Source organism: Corticium candelabrum, chromosome 11 (genome assembly GCF_963422355.1).
Source record: "Corticium candelabrum chromosome 11, ooCorCand1.1, whole genome shotgun sequence".
In the NCBI taxonomy this organism is placed as follows: domain Eukaryota; kingdom Metazoa; phylum Porifera; class Homoscleromorpha; order Homosclerophorida; family Plakinidae; genus Corticium; species Corticium candelabrum.
The window spans coordinates 6,813,295-6,826,248 of NC_085095.1; the positions used below are offsets into that span (position 1 = coordinate 6,813,295).

Here is a 12,954-nt window from a genome sequence, read left to right on the forward strand (position 1 = left end):
CCCCAGAGTATAGTCAATCTATTGTTTCCACATTTTTGTCATATACACAGTATGTATGAGCGGTGAATACATGCACAAGGCTATACCGAAAAACTGCGTTATGGTTTAGTGTCTGGTTTATTCCGCCCTATTACCAGTCTCTGCGACGTCGACCATTCACCAAGAGAACTACTGAACCCACTCTTGCCCTTGTTGAACGACCTAGGGCCACTAGATGTTGGTGTTGCCCTAAAATGGTACGTCCAATAAAATCGAGTTCAAACCATTAGCCGAATGTTACTGTACTTTCCAATGTTCCGCATTCTCTGTTTAGCTTCTGCTGGCATCTCTTCATCATCGTCGCTCTATACATGACATAAACGACGTGACATTATGGCATAGACGAGGAAACTGAATTGGTTACGTCTGAGTCTCCGAATGCTTTTGCTACAGCTCCCAACTTTGGCTTTATTTCTGTTTCAATCGTTTTCTTTTTACTGAATTGAGTTTTAATAGTGTTAGTTTTCTATACACACAAAAAAGATACATTCAATGCTAACTGTATAGGACTTTGTTAATTAAAAAGGTGAAAACTGGCTACACATATCCTTCGTACAACCCAATAATAAACTACATTACTTTAATCATACGTGACAATCACAACGCTGTTAACTTGTTTAACAATGAGTAAATACATTATTTTTTAAATTGAAAAATTCCATAAAACAATTTCAGTAGATTTCTTTATTAGATTTAGATTTATCACGCATGCGGGCACACAGGCAGACAGGCAGCTGTTGCTGTGGACATTTCTCTTTTAGTTGCTCATGATGTAAATGTTTGGTTTAAATGAAAAATATATGTATTGACAGACAGACAGACAGACAGACACAGACAGACAGACACTTTATTTTCATGTAGACTCAACTTGTACATATGCTAGGATTTTTTTAAAAGCAATCCAGTTTTTGCAAACAACAAAGTCAAATAATCTATCTAAACCAACAATGATTAGGTAACAGTTTTGAAGTTTTCTGAGGACAACTTTGGCATTGCATCTTTGTACAGACAGACAGACAGACAGACAGACAGACAGACAGACAGACACACACACACACACACACACACACACACACACACACACACACACACACACACACACACACACACAAACAGACAAACTAGATGATAGTTACAAATATCGGATGGTTGTTGATTAGGGTTTTCTGCTACGATCACTGCGGATGTTTATCTTGGACTGTTAATCAGTGATATTACCTTTTCTGTATTAGCGTTGATGTTTACAATAAATGTTCTTAGACAGACAGACAGACAGACAGACAGACAGATCTAGAGATAGATCTCGCTTTCAATCACTGCAAGGACAGGGTGCAGGAGCATGGTTATCTGCAGTTCCATCCATTTCAGCGCTTGCACTATCTTCCAAAGAATTCAATTTGGCAACGCTGATCAGGTTGGGCTGCAACACATCGCAATCCACAGGACGATGTGATTGTGGCAGAGATTTAGACCAAGAAGGCTACCACCTGGTCACATGCAAAACTGGAGGAGGTCCTATTCGAACACAATGCTATCGTGAATGTCTGGTCAGTGTGTTTGACTGAACTGAACTTCCAGCACAGCAAAGAACCGACTCATCAATACCTCAACAACGACAACACACCAGACATTGTTGTTATGGATCCCCAAACTGGCCACGACACAGAACTAGACAGTTCTCTAGCGCATCCCTGGTGCACTGACTTGCTAGTATTGGCTGCTAGCACAGCAGGTATTGCAGCCTCAAGGAGGGAGGAGAGAAAAGAGGTTAAATACAACCAAGAGCTTCTTCCAGGAGGCATCAAACTATCTTTTGTTCCCTTGGTTCTTGAACATTTTGGTCACTGGGGGATACAAGCCTCCAACGATCTGAACAAGCTGGCCGAGTCGTCTAGAGATGATGATGGAAAGAAAAACAAGGCTCAATTCAAGACCAAGTGGAGATCTCTCATCTCCATTCAACTGCAGAGAAACCTTGCTAAAGTTATAGCAGACAAATTGTATAGCATTCACAGAATGAACACTACAGTTGCAAATAATTAAATCATTGTATGTGTAGGGCCTAAGGGTCCTTTTTGTTTGTGTAGTTTTAGTTATTTAGTTTAGATCACCATATAGCTTGTAATAGTACTGATTTATGAAAATATACGTATTGGACAGACAGACAGACAGACAGATAGACAGACTTTAGTTTTTCGACTAAGTAAAATTTCGTTAGTGGTTGTGTTTTACCTTAGGTTTAGATCGTATTGTTTTTAGCTTACTCATTAGTTGTGAACTCGTAAACTTTGTGATTTAGCAGCATTGTATCATAGTTTGAAGATGGTAAATGTATAAAAAGACAAACAGACAGACATAGGTCGACAACTCACTGTAGCTGAGGCTTGTTTGCTCCTGAATTTCCTCAGTAGACAGACAGACAGACAGACAGACAGATCATGACAGACAGACAGACAGACAGACAGACAGATCATGACAGACAGACAGATCATGACAGACAGACAGACAGACAGACAGACAGATCATGACAGACAGACAGACATGCAGACAGACAGACAGACAGACAGATCATGACAGACAGACAGACAGACAGATCATGACAGACAGACAGACAGGGAAGCAAACTACGTGCTATTGCAAACTACACGTACAATCTTTGCCCATCATTAGTTAGCTGCATGGTATTAATTAAAATGCCAGATCTAGACGTTTATATATATATATTTAGAAATATTCCTTTCAACTCACAACGCTGCTACTCGTGTTGGTCTCTGTGCCCTCTGATTTTTCAAAACCTTTTTCAGATACCACCTTAGCATCTCCACCTTCTTCCTTCAGACATTCGGATGGTCTCTTACGCGTACGACCCTCTTCCACGTCCTTACCGGGGGACTTACCTCCTTCCAAAACACCAACATACACAAAACAGATGCACCTCCGTTTAAATATTATCTTCACCGGCCGCTGCATCAGAACAATTCCTCTCAACCTGTGCCATAATCTCTTCTCGCCTAGCCTCGCGTACCCAGACCCTACCAGATATCACATATGGGCGTGGTTATTGATATCTGTGCTGCATCGCCGAGCTCATCTCCCGTCGCAAATGGCTCGCGCAGTAGCGGATTGGTTGTCAAGTTTGTCACTTTCTCAGTACACGGAAGCGTTCATCGAGAATGGATACGATGACATGACAATGTGTCAAGCTCTCAACGAGGACGACATCGATGCGATTGGCGTTGAGTCAGTGCATGACAGGCAGTCCATCTTGGCAGCGAGTCTGAAGCTGCAGGAGGATGCTGCGTCGCGCGCCGTCTATTACGAACTGCAGCCGGAGACGGACGAGGTAAGGAGCGAGAAGCCTGCGTCCATGTATATGCAGTTAGAGGCGGAGCAGACAGTCAAGATACCTAAAATGAAACTCAAAATTATGATTCGAGACGAGTTGAGAACGGACGACGTCGATTTGGCAGAGGAACCGTATTCGAACCCGGTAAGTTGAGTTGCTGCACGGTCCGGTCTCTGTTGGTTTCCTTTTGTGTGATGATGTATGGCAATGTTAGACTGTCTGCCTGGTCTGCCTGTGTGTGTGTGTGTGTGTGTGTGTTGTCATCAAGTTGTGTAGCTTTGACACTTTGTTTGACTTCTATTTGTCGTGCTGTTTTAAGTTTTACTATCTGTCTGATGCGTTGCTATTTGTGTGACTTGTGTTTTCTGTTTGTCTGTTTTTCGATGGTCTCTGTGTTAAGCATATTTATATTTCCTGTGGTTGCTTGCTTTCTTGACTCTTTTTTGCTAATTCTTAATTGATTATCATGGTTTAGTTCTGTTGTTGTGAATGTACTTTACTTGTATTTGTTAATAATTGTGGATCTATCTTTAAATTAAATTTAATTAATTAAATACGAACTATTTGTAGTTGTGTGTGTATGTGCATGTGTGTGTGTGTGTGTGTGTGTGTGTGTGTGTGCATGTGTGTGTGTGTGTGTGTGTGTGTGTGTGTGTGTGTGTGTGTGTGTGTGTGTGTGTGTGTGTGTGTAGTGTAGTGTGGTGGAGCAGATGGTAGAGCATTGGTGATGACATTCGGGATCTTATATTCCGTGATGAGGGTTAAAGGTTTGATCCTGGTGGAGGCAACACTGTCGCAGTTTCCTTGAGCAAGAAACTCACCCACACTTGCTTCTCTCGACTCAAGAGTATAAATGAGTACCTGGTCATTGACTAGGATGGACAAGACTGTTGGCTTGGCAGCAACATCATGCAGCAGACGGGTACGTGTGGGCCTTGGTGTCCAGTCCCAGAGCTGCGCTATTGTCAGTGCCCCTGGATGACTCTGGCCAAGCTCCAGGTGGATTGTAGCGCTGGCCCCAAGACTCCACGTAGCGCATGGAGGCCCTGTCTCTAAAGGCGGGGGAGCTATCTTTGCAACTGACCTCAAGTTTGACGTCGAAAGACATGGAGGGCTTAACATTTGTCCATTTTGTCCATTTTGTGTGTGTGTGTGTGTGTGTGTGTGTGTGTGTGTGTGTGTGTGTGTGTGTGTGTGTGCGTGTGCGTGTGTGGTGTGTGTGTGTGTCTATTATTGATGACTCAGAATGAATTTTAGGATGGCACTCCTGGCGAGTCACTGAATGATTTAGTGGAGGTGTATGCACTACAGTTCAGCACATATATAGAAGATGTCGAGTCGTGTGTAGAAACTCTAAGAAAAAGCATCATTTCATCTCGATTATCAATGAGCAGTCAAACTAGCCAACCTACCAGCCAACCTACTAGCCCTGTACAAAAGGGACAGGTCAGTATTGTACATCATGTAATGTACTCTAATAATGACACACTAAGGACATCTAGAATGAATTTGTGTAACACAAAGCGTATCAGTAGCCATTAACTGAAGCTGTATTTTCACCTCGCTTTGACAGTTATGAGCTCTCTGAAGTAACAATCAATTTGTTACAAAATACGGTGTAACCTCGCTAATCCAAACAGCCTTGTACCGAGCCCTCTTTGGATTAGTGAAGTTGTTCGGATTACAAAACGCGTAGCCTCGGTGGTCCAGACCTTACCTTGGACACTCAGTGACAGCGTTCTAGCCAGGATTTTTTGCCAACCGTCATATTGACGTCATTAATAACGTCATCAAATGTTTGATGTTGACATATTTGGTAATGACATCATAAAATTACTTTTATCTGTTCTCTAGTTGTATTAGAATCAAATGCAACGTAACACACACACAGACAGACAGACAGATAATACGGTAGATTATTACAATGACAAGTTGACTTAAACTGGAATTATGAGTTGACCTAAAAGAATAAGGGTGTATGTACAGTACAAAACACGAGATTGAAGATAAACAGTAATTAGTAGAACACCTGCTGCAACCACAGTCACTCATTAGCACTTCTTGACGTCACACGAATTCACCTCAAACACCAACAAGATCATGCACTCCCTATGATTACCAGATGTCTGACATGAGAATATGTATTGTTCTGTAGCAACTTTGGGACCATCAAGACCAACAGTGTCTTAGATCCGTGATCCCACACTATGCATGCTAAGGCTTTCCAATTCTGTTCCAACCGTCAATAAATGCTGTTTTCCCCACTCCAAACGTTCCTTTCCTCTTCCAACCGTCAAAATGACAGTACAGACAGTACTGGCGAGAACACTGCAGTCTACTGGTGGATGTACATACATGTATGTCTCCATATGTCTGCAGTCCACACAGCTGCAACGACTACATACTTACTTCTAAACGCTGTGACAGTAAGGATTTAAAATAGTGAGATACTCGCATTTGCTGAAGTCTTCAATGCGACAGCAACGTGGATCTGGCTGCCTTTTGTGATCTGGGTATGTGAGGCAGGACGTAAAAGGATTCGGATTAGCAAGGTTTTACTGTAATATAAATTTATAGCCGTGTTTGCTCTAATCAAGTGTACTACTTGAATATCTATCTGAAATCATACAAGTTGTTTCACATGATCACAAATTTTGTAACATCACTGAAATTGTTTGTTATTGTCAAATGGCATGATTCAAAATGTAGGACATGGATTTATTTGGTAGTATAGATTTAGTGAGTCAGGAAAACGATTGCATTTGCATTGGTTGTTACAGACAGTTATGTTTTGATCATTTATTTTCAACAAGTTCTTGTGATTTAAACATGAATTAGACTGTTGGTGAGAAGATATTCACGAATGTTGGCAGCTTGTGATTGGCTGTGTGTCCATGGTTTGTGGTTGCCACTCACTATCAAACACAAATACTGCTCCATGATGGCACTAGACCAGAAATCACAATGCGTTCCTAAGCATGACACAATGTGACAGATATAGTCACATAGTCGCTTAGATACATAGCCACGCAGACTAGAAGTGTTCGGCTCTTTTTGAGTACACTATTCACTTAGTCACGTGACTATACGTCTTGTTTCGTATGGCTCAAAGCTGAGATTAATATTCTTACAGCCGCAGAGACCTCAACCACCTTCAAAACCAGTGAGGAAACTTGCTGATTCTACTGTGGAGACTGGGTCAAGGAAACCGGTAGGAATATCGACTCTATTTTTGCACAGTATAGAGATTTGAGTTGTGCAGCCTCCCAGACCATCATCCGCTTCATCTGTTGGATCGGAGTTGAATAATGACAAAGTCAAAAAGGCACCTCCTAAGCCACGACGTGCTCTACTTTCAGAGGTACATATGCTGAGTGTGCAGCGAGGCATTGGAAGTTGCTCATTGTGATTATTACAGAATCCAGGGGATTATATTAATTTTGATGAAATAGAATCGTTACCGCCACCTGTATCAGAACGAAGGTAATCTAAAATAATATTGTTAATATCAAACTACAGCTGTAGCTTTTTGCAGGAAATCTCAATCAGAGAAAGGTGACGAGCCAGAAGCTGCTCCTCGTAACAGTAAGGAAGGCATGTAGACATTGTGTATGTGTAGTTGTGTTGAATGGTGTAGCTACTGTGTAGCTGCAACTAAAGAAGGAGGTACTAGAGTGGCTCCACAGAGACCAAAAGCAAAACGGTTCTTTCGAAAACGTTCCCAGGATGCTGAACATACGAATGACAAAGAAGACAGTGAAAAGACGATAAAGACGGCAGAAGATGACATGGTCATTGACGAGAGTAATGAGTCAATTGAAGCTGCTCAAGAAGAAATGGCAGACGTGTCACGAGGAGACTCCAAACTAAGCGGTGTGAAGCAGTCTGTATCCAGGGGTTTTCAAGAACTAAAGGTGAGACTTCGCAAGTTTAAATCAACAGCTTCAGGATCATCCGCATCCGAATCGGCATCTTCGTCACCTGCTGTATCACCTCCACCAGCAAATGTAGTTCCGGTTACGGACATTGGTATGCCAAACTCACATCAGTTAACTTGCATTGCAAGCGTTGTATTTCAGTGATGTATTTTGTTTAGGTGGATTTGTAGCTAAAGACATTACAATGAGCGATGATGAGAGGTTGAAACTTATGACAATGGTGAAGGAAGGGAAATGCAGTATTGACGAAGCATTGTCTCAAATACAACAGTATGAGGAGGAGAGGCAGATGAAGGCAGACGAAGACAAAGAGCCCGTGATAAGGGAGGCAGTGGTAGAAGAGGAGGATGACTTGCCAGTAGAAAAGACACAAGAACAAAAGATGGTACCACCACCTAAACCAACTAGATTGACAACATCTGCTCAACTTCCACAAGAGGAGGAAGTTGGAGTGACAAAGGAGGAAGAGGTGAAGTCGCCTCCTCAACCTCCTACTCGACCTGTAGCTCCTCCGAGACGTAGCAGGCCTGTAACAATGTCAAATAGTGAAGCTGAATCACAGGGACAAGTGACTGGTGAGTGGTCTAGACATTTATTATGTGTGACACTTGAGCTGCAGCTGTCTGTTTGTATTTCTTTGTGTGGTTTGTGAAGTAAATGAAGCAAAAGGAAAACAAGATGATAACGAAATAGAAGAAGATCGAACGGCAGAAGCAAAGTCTGTCAAGTCAAAACTGAAGGACATGGTGTGTATGTGTGTTTATTTAGTTTTTTGTGTTTGTGCGTGTTTGTGTCTGGTTTGTTATGGGTGGATGCATAGAAAGAGATCTATTAGACAATGTAGCCACAAGTGAATGACTTCTATTGATAGAAATCACGGTTAAGTGGACTCATGCACGGGAAGAAAGCGTCACCACATGCAATTGTAAGGAATCCATGTATAATTCTTCATGCATTTTGTTCAATTGCACTGTGGTGTGTTTAGGTTGCAGAAAAGACAATTGACGAGAATGAAGAAGAACATGACACACCAACTGTTGATGCAAAAGCAAATCAAGGTGCCGATGGAGAGGAAGTAGGAGGAAAGTCGGCCAAAAAGGGATTCTTTAAAAGTGTAGCTCGAATTGGGAAAAAAGACAAGAGCAAGAAAGAGCAAGTGAGACTGATGGTACGGTCATTGTGGAATTGATGTAACAATATCATTTCTTGACTAGACGGTTGATAACTTGATTGTTTTGGAAGAAGATACAACTATTGATGAAGTGTGTTTTTACGGTAGCAGAAAGTTGTCAATCTTAATGGTTTTGTGTAGACTACTGATGAGCCAAGTGAGCAGACAGTAGTTAAAGGCATCGACCCAGTGATACATGTACCTGCATACATGGACATTTGATTAGATTGTGTGCATAAAAGATTTTGTTTGTAAAGGAGGTTGCTGCCGAAGACAAATCTAAACGTTCTTCGACCTTTATTGGTGGTTCTTTGAACAAACTAAAGGAAAAATTTAAGAAAAAACATCAGCAAGAGCCAAAGGTGTTTAGTTCTTCTAAAGAAACATCAAATTTGTACATGTTGTTTTTCAATTAAGATTGCAATCTCTGAAGCCAAAGCTTGTGAAAATGAGGGTTCTGCATCAAATGGAGCTCGGGTTTTGTTGAATGCTGCCGTGTCAAGAGAAAGCATCAGTAGTCAAGCCAGTCAGCCAACTAATACTAGTCGCTCATTTGTTTGTGACATTCTTGTCTTTGTTATTGTGTTGAAGGCGGAGGCAGTTATGAGTCATCCACTTCTACATCAGAATCTCCCGGTATCTATAGGGGACCTGTCGTTGGAAGAGCAAGGGTGTTACAGAATTTTGTTCCAAGTGCATATGATACCGAGTCACTCACGTTGAAGGTTAGGCTCGAGTGTCCAGCTGGTCGTCTCCCCCAGGAGGAGAAAGACCATATAGAAGTTGTTGTTATTACTAGGTGGGAGACTTCATCAATGTGATCCACACATCTGAGGATGGATTGTGGACTGGTGAACTGAATGGCAGGGTTGGCCAGTTTAAATTCATTTATGTTGAAATGCTGAAGGACGAGGTATGTACACATACTGTTAATCTATGTCCACTGCAATGTTATGCGTCAACATATAATATGATTTTATTGTTGTAGCCAGATGCTTTGGCTGACATGTGAGTTACTGTCTTTGTGTGTTTTGTGTATGCATTGGTAGTAAAGTTAAAGTTTACTGCAGGTCGTGTGCATCGCCTAGTACTCAGCGAAAGACCATACAAGAACTGCCATCTACTGTTAATGAATTTCTAGTCAAACTTGGGTTACAAGATCGGCAAGAGCAGTTTGTGCTAAATGGCTATGACAATATGGACGTTATTAAGAAGATTGATAGAGTAGTTCTTGATGAGCTTGGCATAACTGAAGCTCAACAAAGAAAAGCCATTTTAACATTAGTAAAGCAGTTGAACGATGCAAGTTCAATAGGTAATGTTTATCTGTTTGGCAAAAATCATCATAACTAATGATGTGTGTTGTTAGATACTACTGCTTCTCATAAAAAGCTTGCACCAGTGCCTCCAGGTGCAAGGAGAAGTCCAGCTCCTGCTCCTCCTATATTCAAGCGTCCTACTTCGCTATCTAGATTGGCATCAGAAACTGAAGCATCAATATGTGACGAGGTCAAGGCCAAGAAACAGGCACCTCGTCCTCCAGCAAACAAACCAGTGAGCCAACGAAGTGGTGAAGCGGTAGCTTCTCCCACTGCTAGCAGGAAAACTCCTCTAAAGCCGGAGTCTATTCAACCAAAACCTGGAGATGGTGAAGCAGCCGTCAAGTTATCTCCGCGGCCATCAGTTAGACGACTCGCTCCTCATGCACCAGGCACAAAAGGGAGTGTTTCTGACGATGGTAGCAAACAAGTTCCTGCTTCTAGTCATGTTCAACATCAACCACATGCTGGCAACAATACAGTAAGACCTTTGCCGAGAAAGCGTGTTGGCACATCAGCTGAGAGTCCATTGAGGGTGTCCAGAGTTGTAGATCCCAAGCCACAACCGAGGCTCAGGAGTGCAACAGTGTCTGCAAAACCGGTTGCAACACAACGGGCAATACCCGCGTGTGAAGAAAAACAACCAAGCTCTAATAATGCACGCTCAGAACCCGAGGTAGCTAACCCAGCACCACCACGACAGAAGCCGGTCAAACCAAGCCCTTTCGCTGGCACCAAACCAGTAGTGCGACCTGTAGCTGTTGCTGTGCTGCAGGAAACAGGTACAGGTAAGCCAGCATTGACACCTGCAGCTAAACCAACACCACCTACCAAACGTGTACTGCCTACTCAAGCCAAACATTCTGCTGTACCCCCTAAGCCCATCCAAACAACACAAACAACTCCACGTGTTTCAAATGGTGTACCAGCGAGTGATCCTTCAAGACCTGTAGCTCCAGCAAGAAGACACAGAAAGCCAATCACCTCTCCTATTAATCCTAGTATTGTAAAGAAACTTGTAGTAGATCGGATCGATTTAACAGAAGCACCGTATTCTGCAGAGGTAAGTAACATTGGTCGTTCATTAGAAAATGTGATTATGACATCCTGGTTAGGATGGTGCTTGTGGTATTCCTGTTGGCTTGATCCATCGGTATGCAGAAGAATTAAGACTCTCACCGAAAGATGTTGCTACAAATCTTGAAAACATGCGATCAAATGAACTAAAGGAAGCAGGGAGGGAAGTGGTAATGACATATACCTATTAATACATTTACAACAGTTATCTTGTATTGAGTTTAAATTGTATGTCAAGGTTGCCATGGATTCAAGTATTTCAGAGACAGATTGGACTGATAGCGTAAACACGGTATCTGTCGAGTCCTTTCTACTGTCTGTTGGACTTCCATTCCTTATCGATTGCCTCTCGAGTGAACTAACCGACATGAAGAAAATGATTGATGTCAGTGATGAAAAATTACTAGAATTAGGGGTGAGGGATCCAAGGCACTTGAAGCGAATAAACAGAGCCATAGCTGTTGTAAAGGAAAAAACCTAGTGCCTGTTGTTGTTTTGTGATACAATACAAGTTAGAGCATTTTGTGTATTTCTAACTGCCCTTTCATTTGATGTTTTGGGGTTTTGTAATTTTTATGAACTCAGTTTCACGCATAGAGATGTTAGTTAACATGTAATGATGGCTAGTGCTTTGTTGCTACTAATGCGATATATCGAGGAGAAATTATATCGTTAAACATTGCAATCATCTTTGAGCTATTGCCATTCTCTATCAGATATATCAGTCTGTCTGTAATTATTAGAGACTCCAGTAGAGGCTGGATGAGCACTTGCAAGGCAGTGAACGGCTCCACAAGGCAGAAATGTGGCTCGAATGTCTGGTAAGACGCTAGACATGCTTTCTCATATGTGTCATGTTTTTCACTACACATACTATGATCTAGGTGAATAAGAGCAGCCGTGATGTAAGACTGAAATGTGGCACAGTCTTCATCTTTGATCACTTTATGTAACCTGACATTTCCCTCGGACTCGAGTGCTGTCTCCAATACAGCTCTGAAAGCCACTCGTTTCATGTGTAGGTCATGGTCAAATGCAGTCTGCTCTCGCCATCGGGTTCGTGTTTCCTGAGCAGCCAAACGAAGAGCGAAAACATTGAGACTCCATGCGGGGTACTTAGTTTTTATGTCATCGACAACACTCTTGACACCAGCACTCATCGGAAAATAACGGAATTGTTCTTTATCTGTTGTCGACATGCGGTGATAACAACAACCAATACAGACCAGAACAGATTTTGATGGACAACATTCAGTGAACCGTTTTAACATTAAAGGTGTCAAATCGCCACAACAATGCAGTCCCAGCAGACACACGGGATTCCCTCTTTCTCCTCTAATTCCAGAGAATCGACGAAGCATATCATGAAACTCGCTCACATTCTTGTCAACATCGTTCACGGCAAAGTTGACTGTCGTTGTCTCTATCTCTGTTTGTGATCCCGACAGTAGTCTCTCTTGTCTCCGACTTGCAGCACGACATCGTGTTTCCACCGACTCCAATCCCAATACCTTCAAACCAAACTGGCTGCTGAGTGCCTGCCCAAGATATCCCAACCCTGATCCAACATCCACTACATGCTTGATTTCCTTCTCACGACACAAAGCACCAACAAAACTTACCATCCTCTCGACCTCGTGTACTTTCTTCGCCTTCATTCCTCTCTTTATTTTTTCGCTCAAACAAACACTCTCTACTTCAAGCTTCTTGCACTTTCTGACGTCGCTGCTCTGAGTCAACAGAGATGTTGCTTCTGATATAAAATGTTTGAAACTTTCCGGCCACTTTTCTTGTATTAATCCGAAAGGCAGCTCGTTTAACTCCTCGACACTTAATGAAATGAGTGTGTCTTTCCATTCGTCTGGCAATCGGTCATAAGCTTTATCCTGTAGAAAACGGGTCAGTTTGAAATCATAAATCCACGAGAATTTAGCAATAAAGTCGGTTAGTGATATGACATAGTCAATGACTCTCTTGCTCTCAAGCTCCTCACTCAGAAACGACAAAGACATCACGACAGCCTCGCAGCTCCAGACCTCGTCGGCTTACCTGGCGGGATCCGGG

The 12,954-nt window shown here is 42.3% G+C and overlaps 3 protein-coding genes across 5 annotated transcripts; 1 reads left to right on the plus strand and 2 right to left on the minus strand.

Annotated features, from left to right (window-relative positions):
- Position 1: 1 nt before the first annotated feature.
- On the minus strand, positions 2 to 3,071 carry LOC134186864 (PEST proteolytic signal-containing nuclear protein-like). Of its 3 annotated transcripts, none has more exons than XM_062654937.1 (5): positions 2,998 to 3,071; positions 2,788 to 2,939; positions 404 to 505; positions 286 to 344; positions 2 to 228 (listed from the first exon to the last, which is right to left on the minus strand). In XM_062654937.1, exons 1-5 carry the CDS (start codon positions 3,035 to 3,037, stop codon positions 99 to 101), a joined length of 483 nt encoding a protein of 160 aa, XP_062510921.1. In that variant the 5' UTR covers positions 3,038 to 3,071; the 3' UTR covers positions 2 to 98. The 3 variants fall into 3 exon arrangements, with proteins under 3 accessions (XP_062510921.1, XP_062510922.1, XP_062510919.1); XM_062654938.1 differs by having other exon boundaries at positions 2,788 to 2,936; positions 2,998 to 3,067; XM_062654935.1 differs by having other exon boundaries at positions 2,788 to 3,070.
- Positions 3,072 to 3,142: 71 nt separating this feature from the next.
- LOC134187232 (SAM and SH3 domain-containing protein 1-like) lies at positions 3,143 to 11,578 on the plus strand. The gene is made up of 22 exons (XM_062655348.1): positions 3,143 to 3,529; positions 4,643 to 4,831; positions 6,519 to 6,596; positions 6,648 to 6,746; positions 6,804 to 6,868; positions 6,921 to 6,970; positions 7,034 to 7,414; positions 7,482 to 7,898; positions 7,978 to 8,069; positions 8,195 to 8,248; positions 8,309 to 8,479; positions 8,538 to 8,585; positions 8,636 to 8,692; positions 8,752 to 8,856; positions 8,912 to 9,020; positions 9,086 to 9,219; positions 9,294 to 9,407; positions 9,483 to 9,502; positions 9,565 to 9,809; positions 9,864 to 10,876; positions 10,929 to 11,060; positions 11,129 to 11,578. Exons 1-22 carry the CDS (start codon positions 3,143 to 3,145, stop codon positions 11,369 to 11,371), a joined length of 4,203 nt encoding a protein of 1,400 aa, XP_062511332.1. The 3' UTR covers positions 11,372 to 11,578.
- On the minus strand, positions 11,471 to 12,905 carry LOC134186556 (probable methyltransferase-like protein 25). Its single transcript, XM_062654545.1, has one exon. It carries the CDS (start codon positions 12,900 to 12,902, stop codon positions 11,514 to 11,516), a length of 1,389 nt encoding a protein of 462 aa, XP_062510529.1. The 5' UTR covers positions 12,903 to 12,905; the 3' UTR covers positions 11,471 to 11,513.
- Between the last annotated feature and the right edge of the window lie 49 nt (positions 12,906 to 12,954).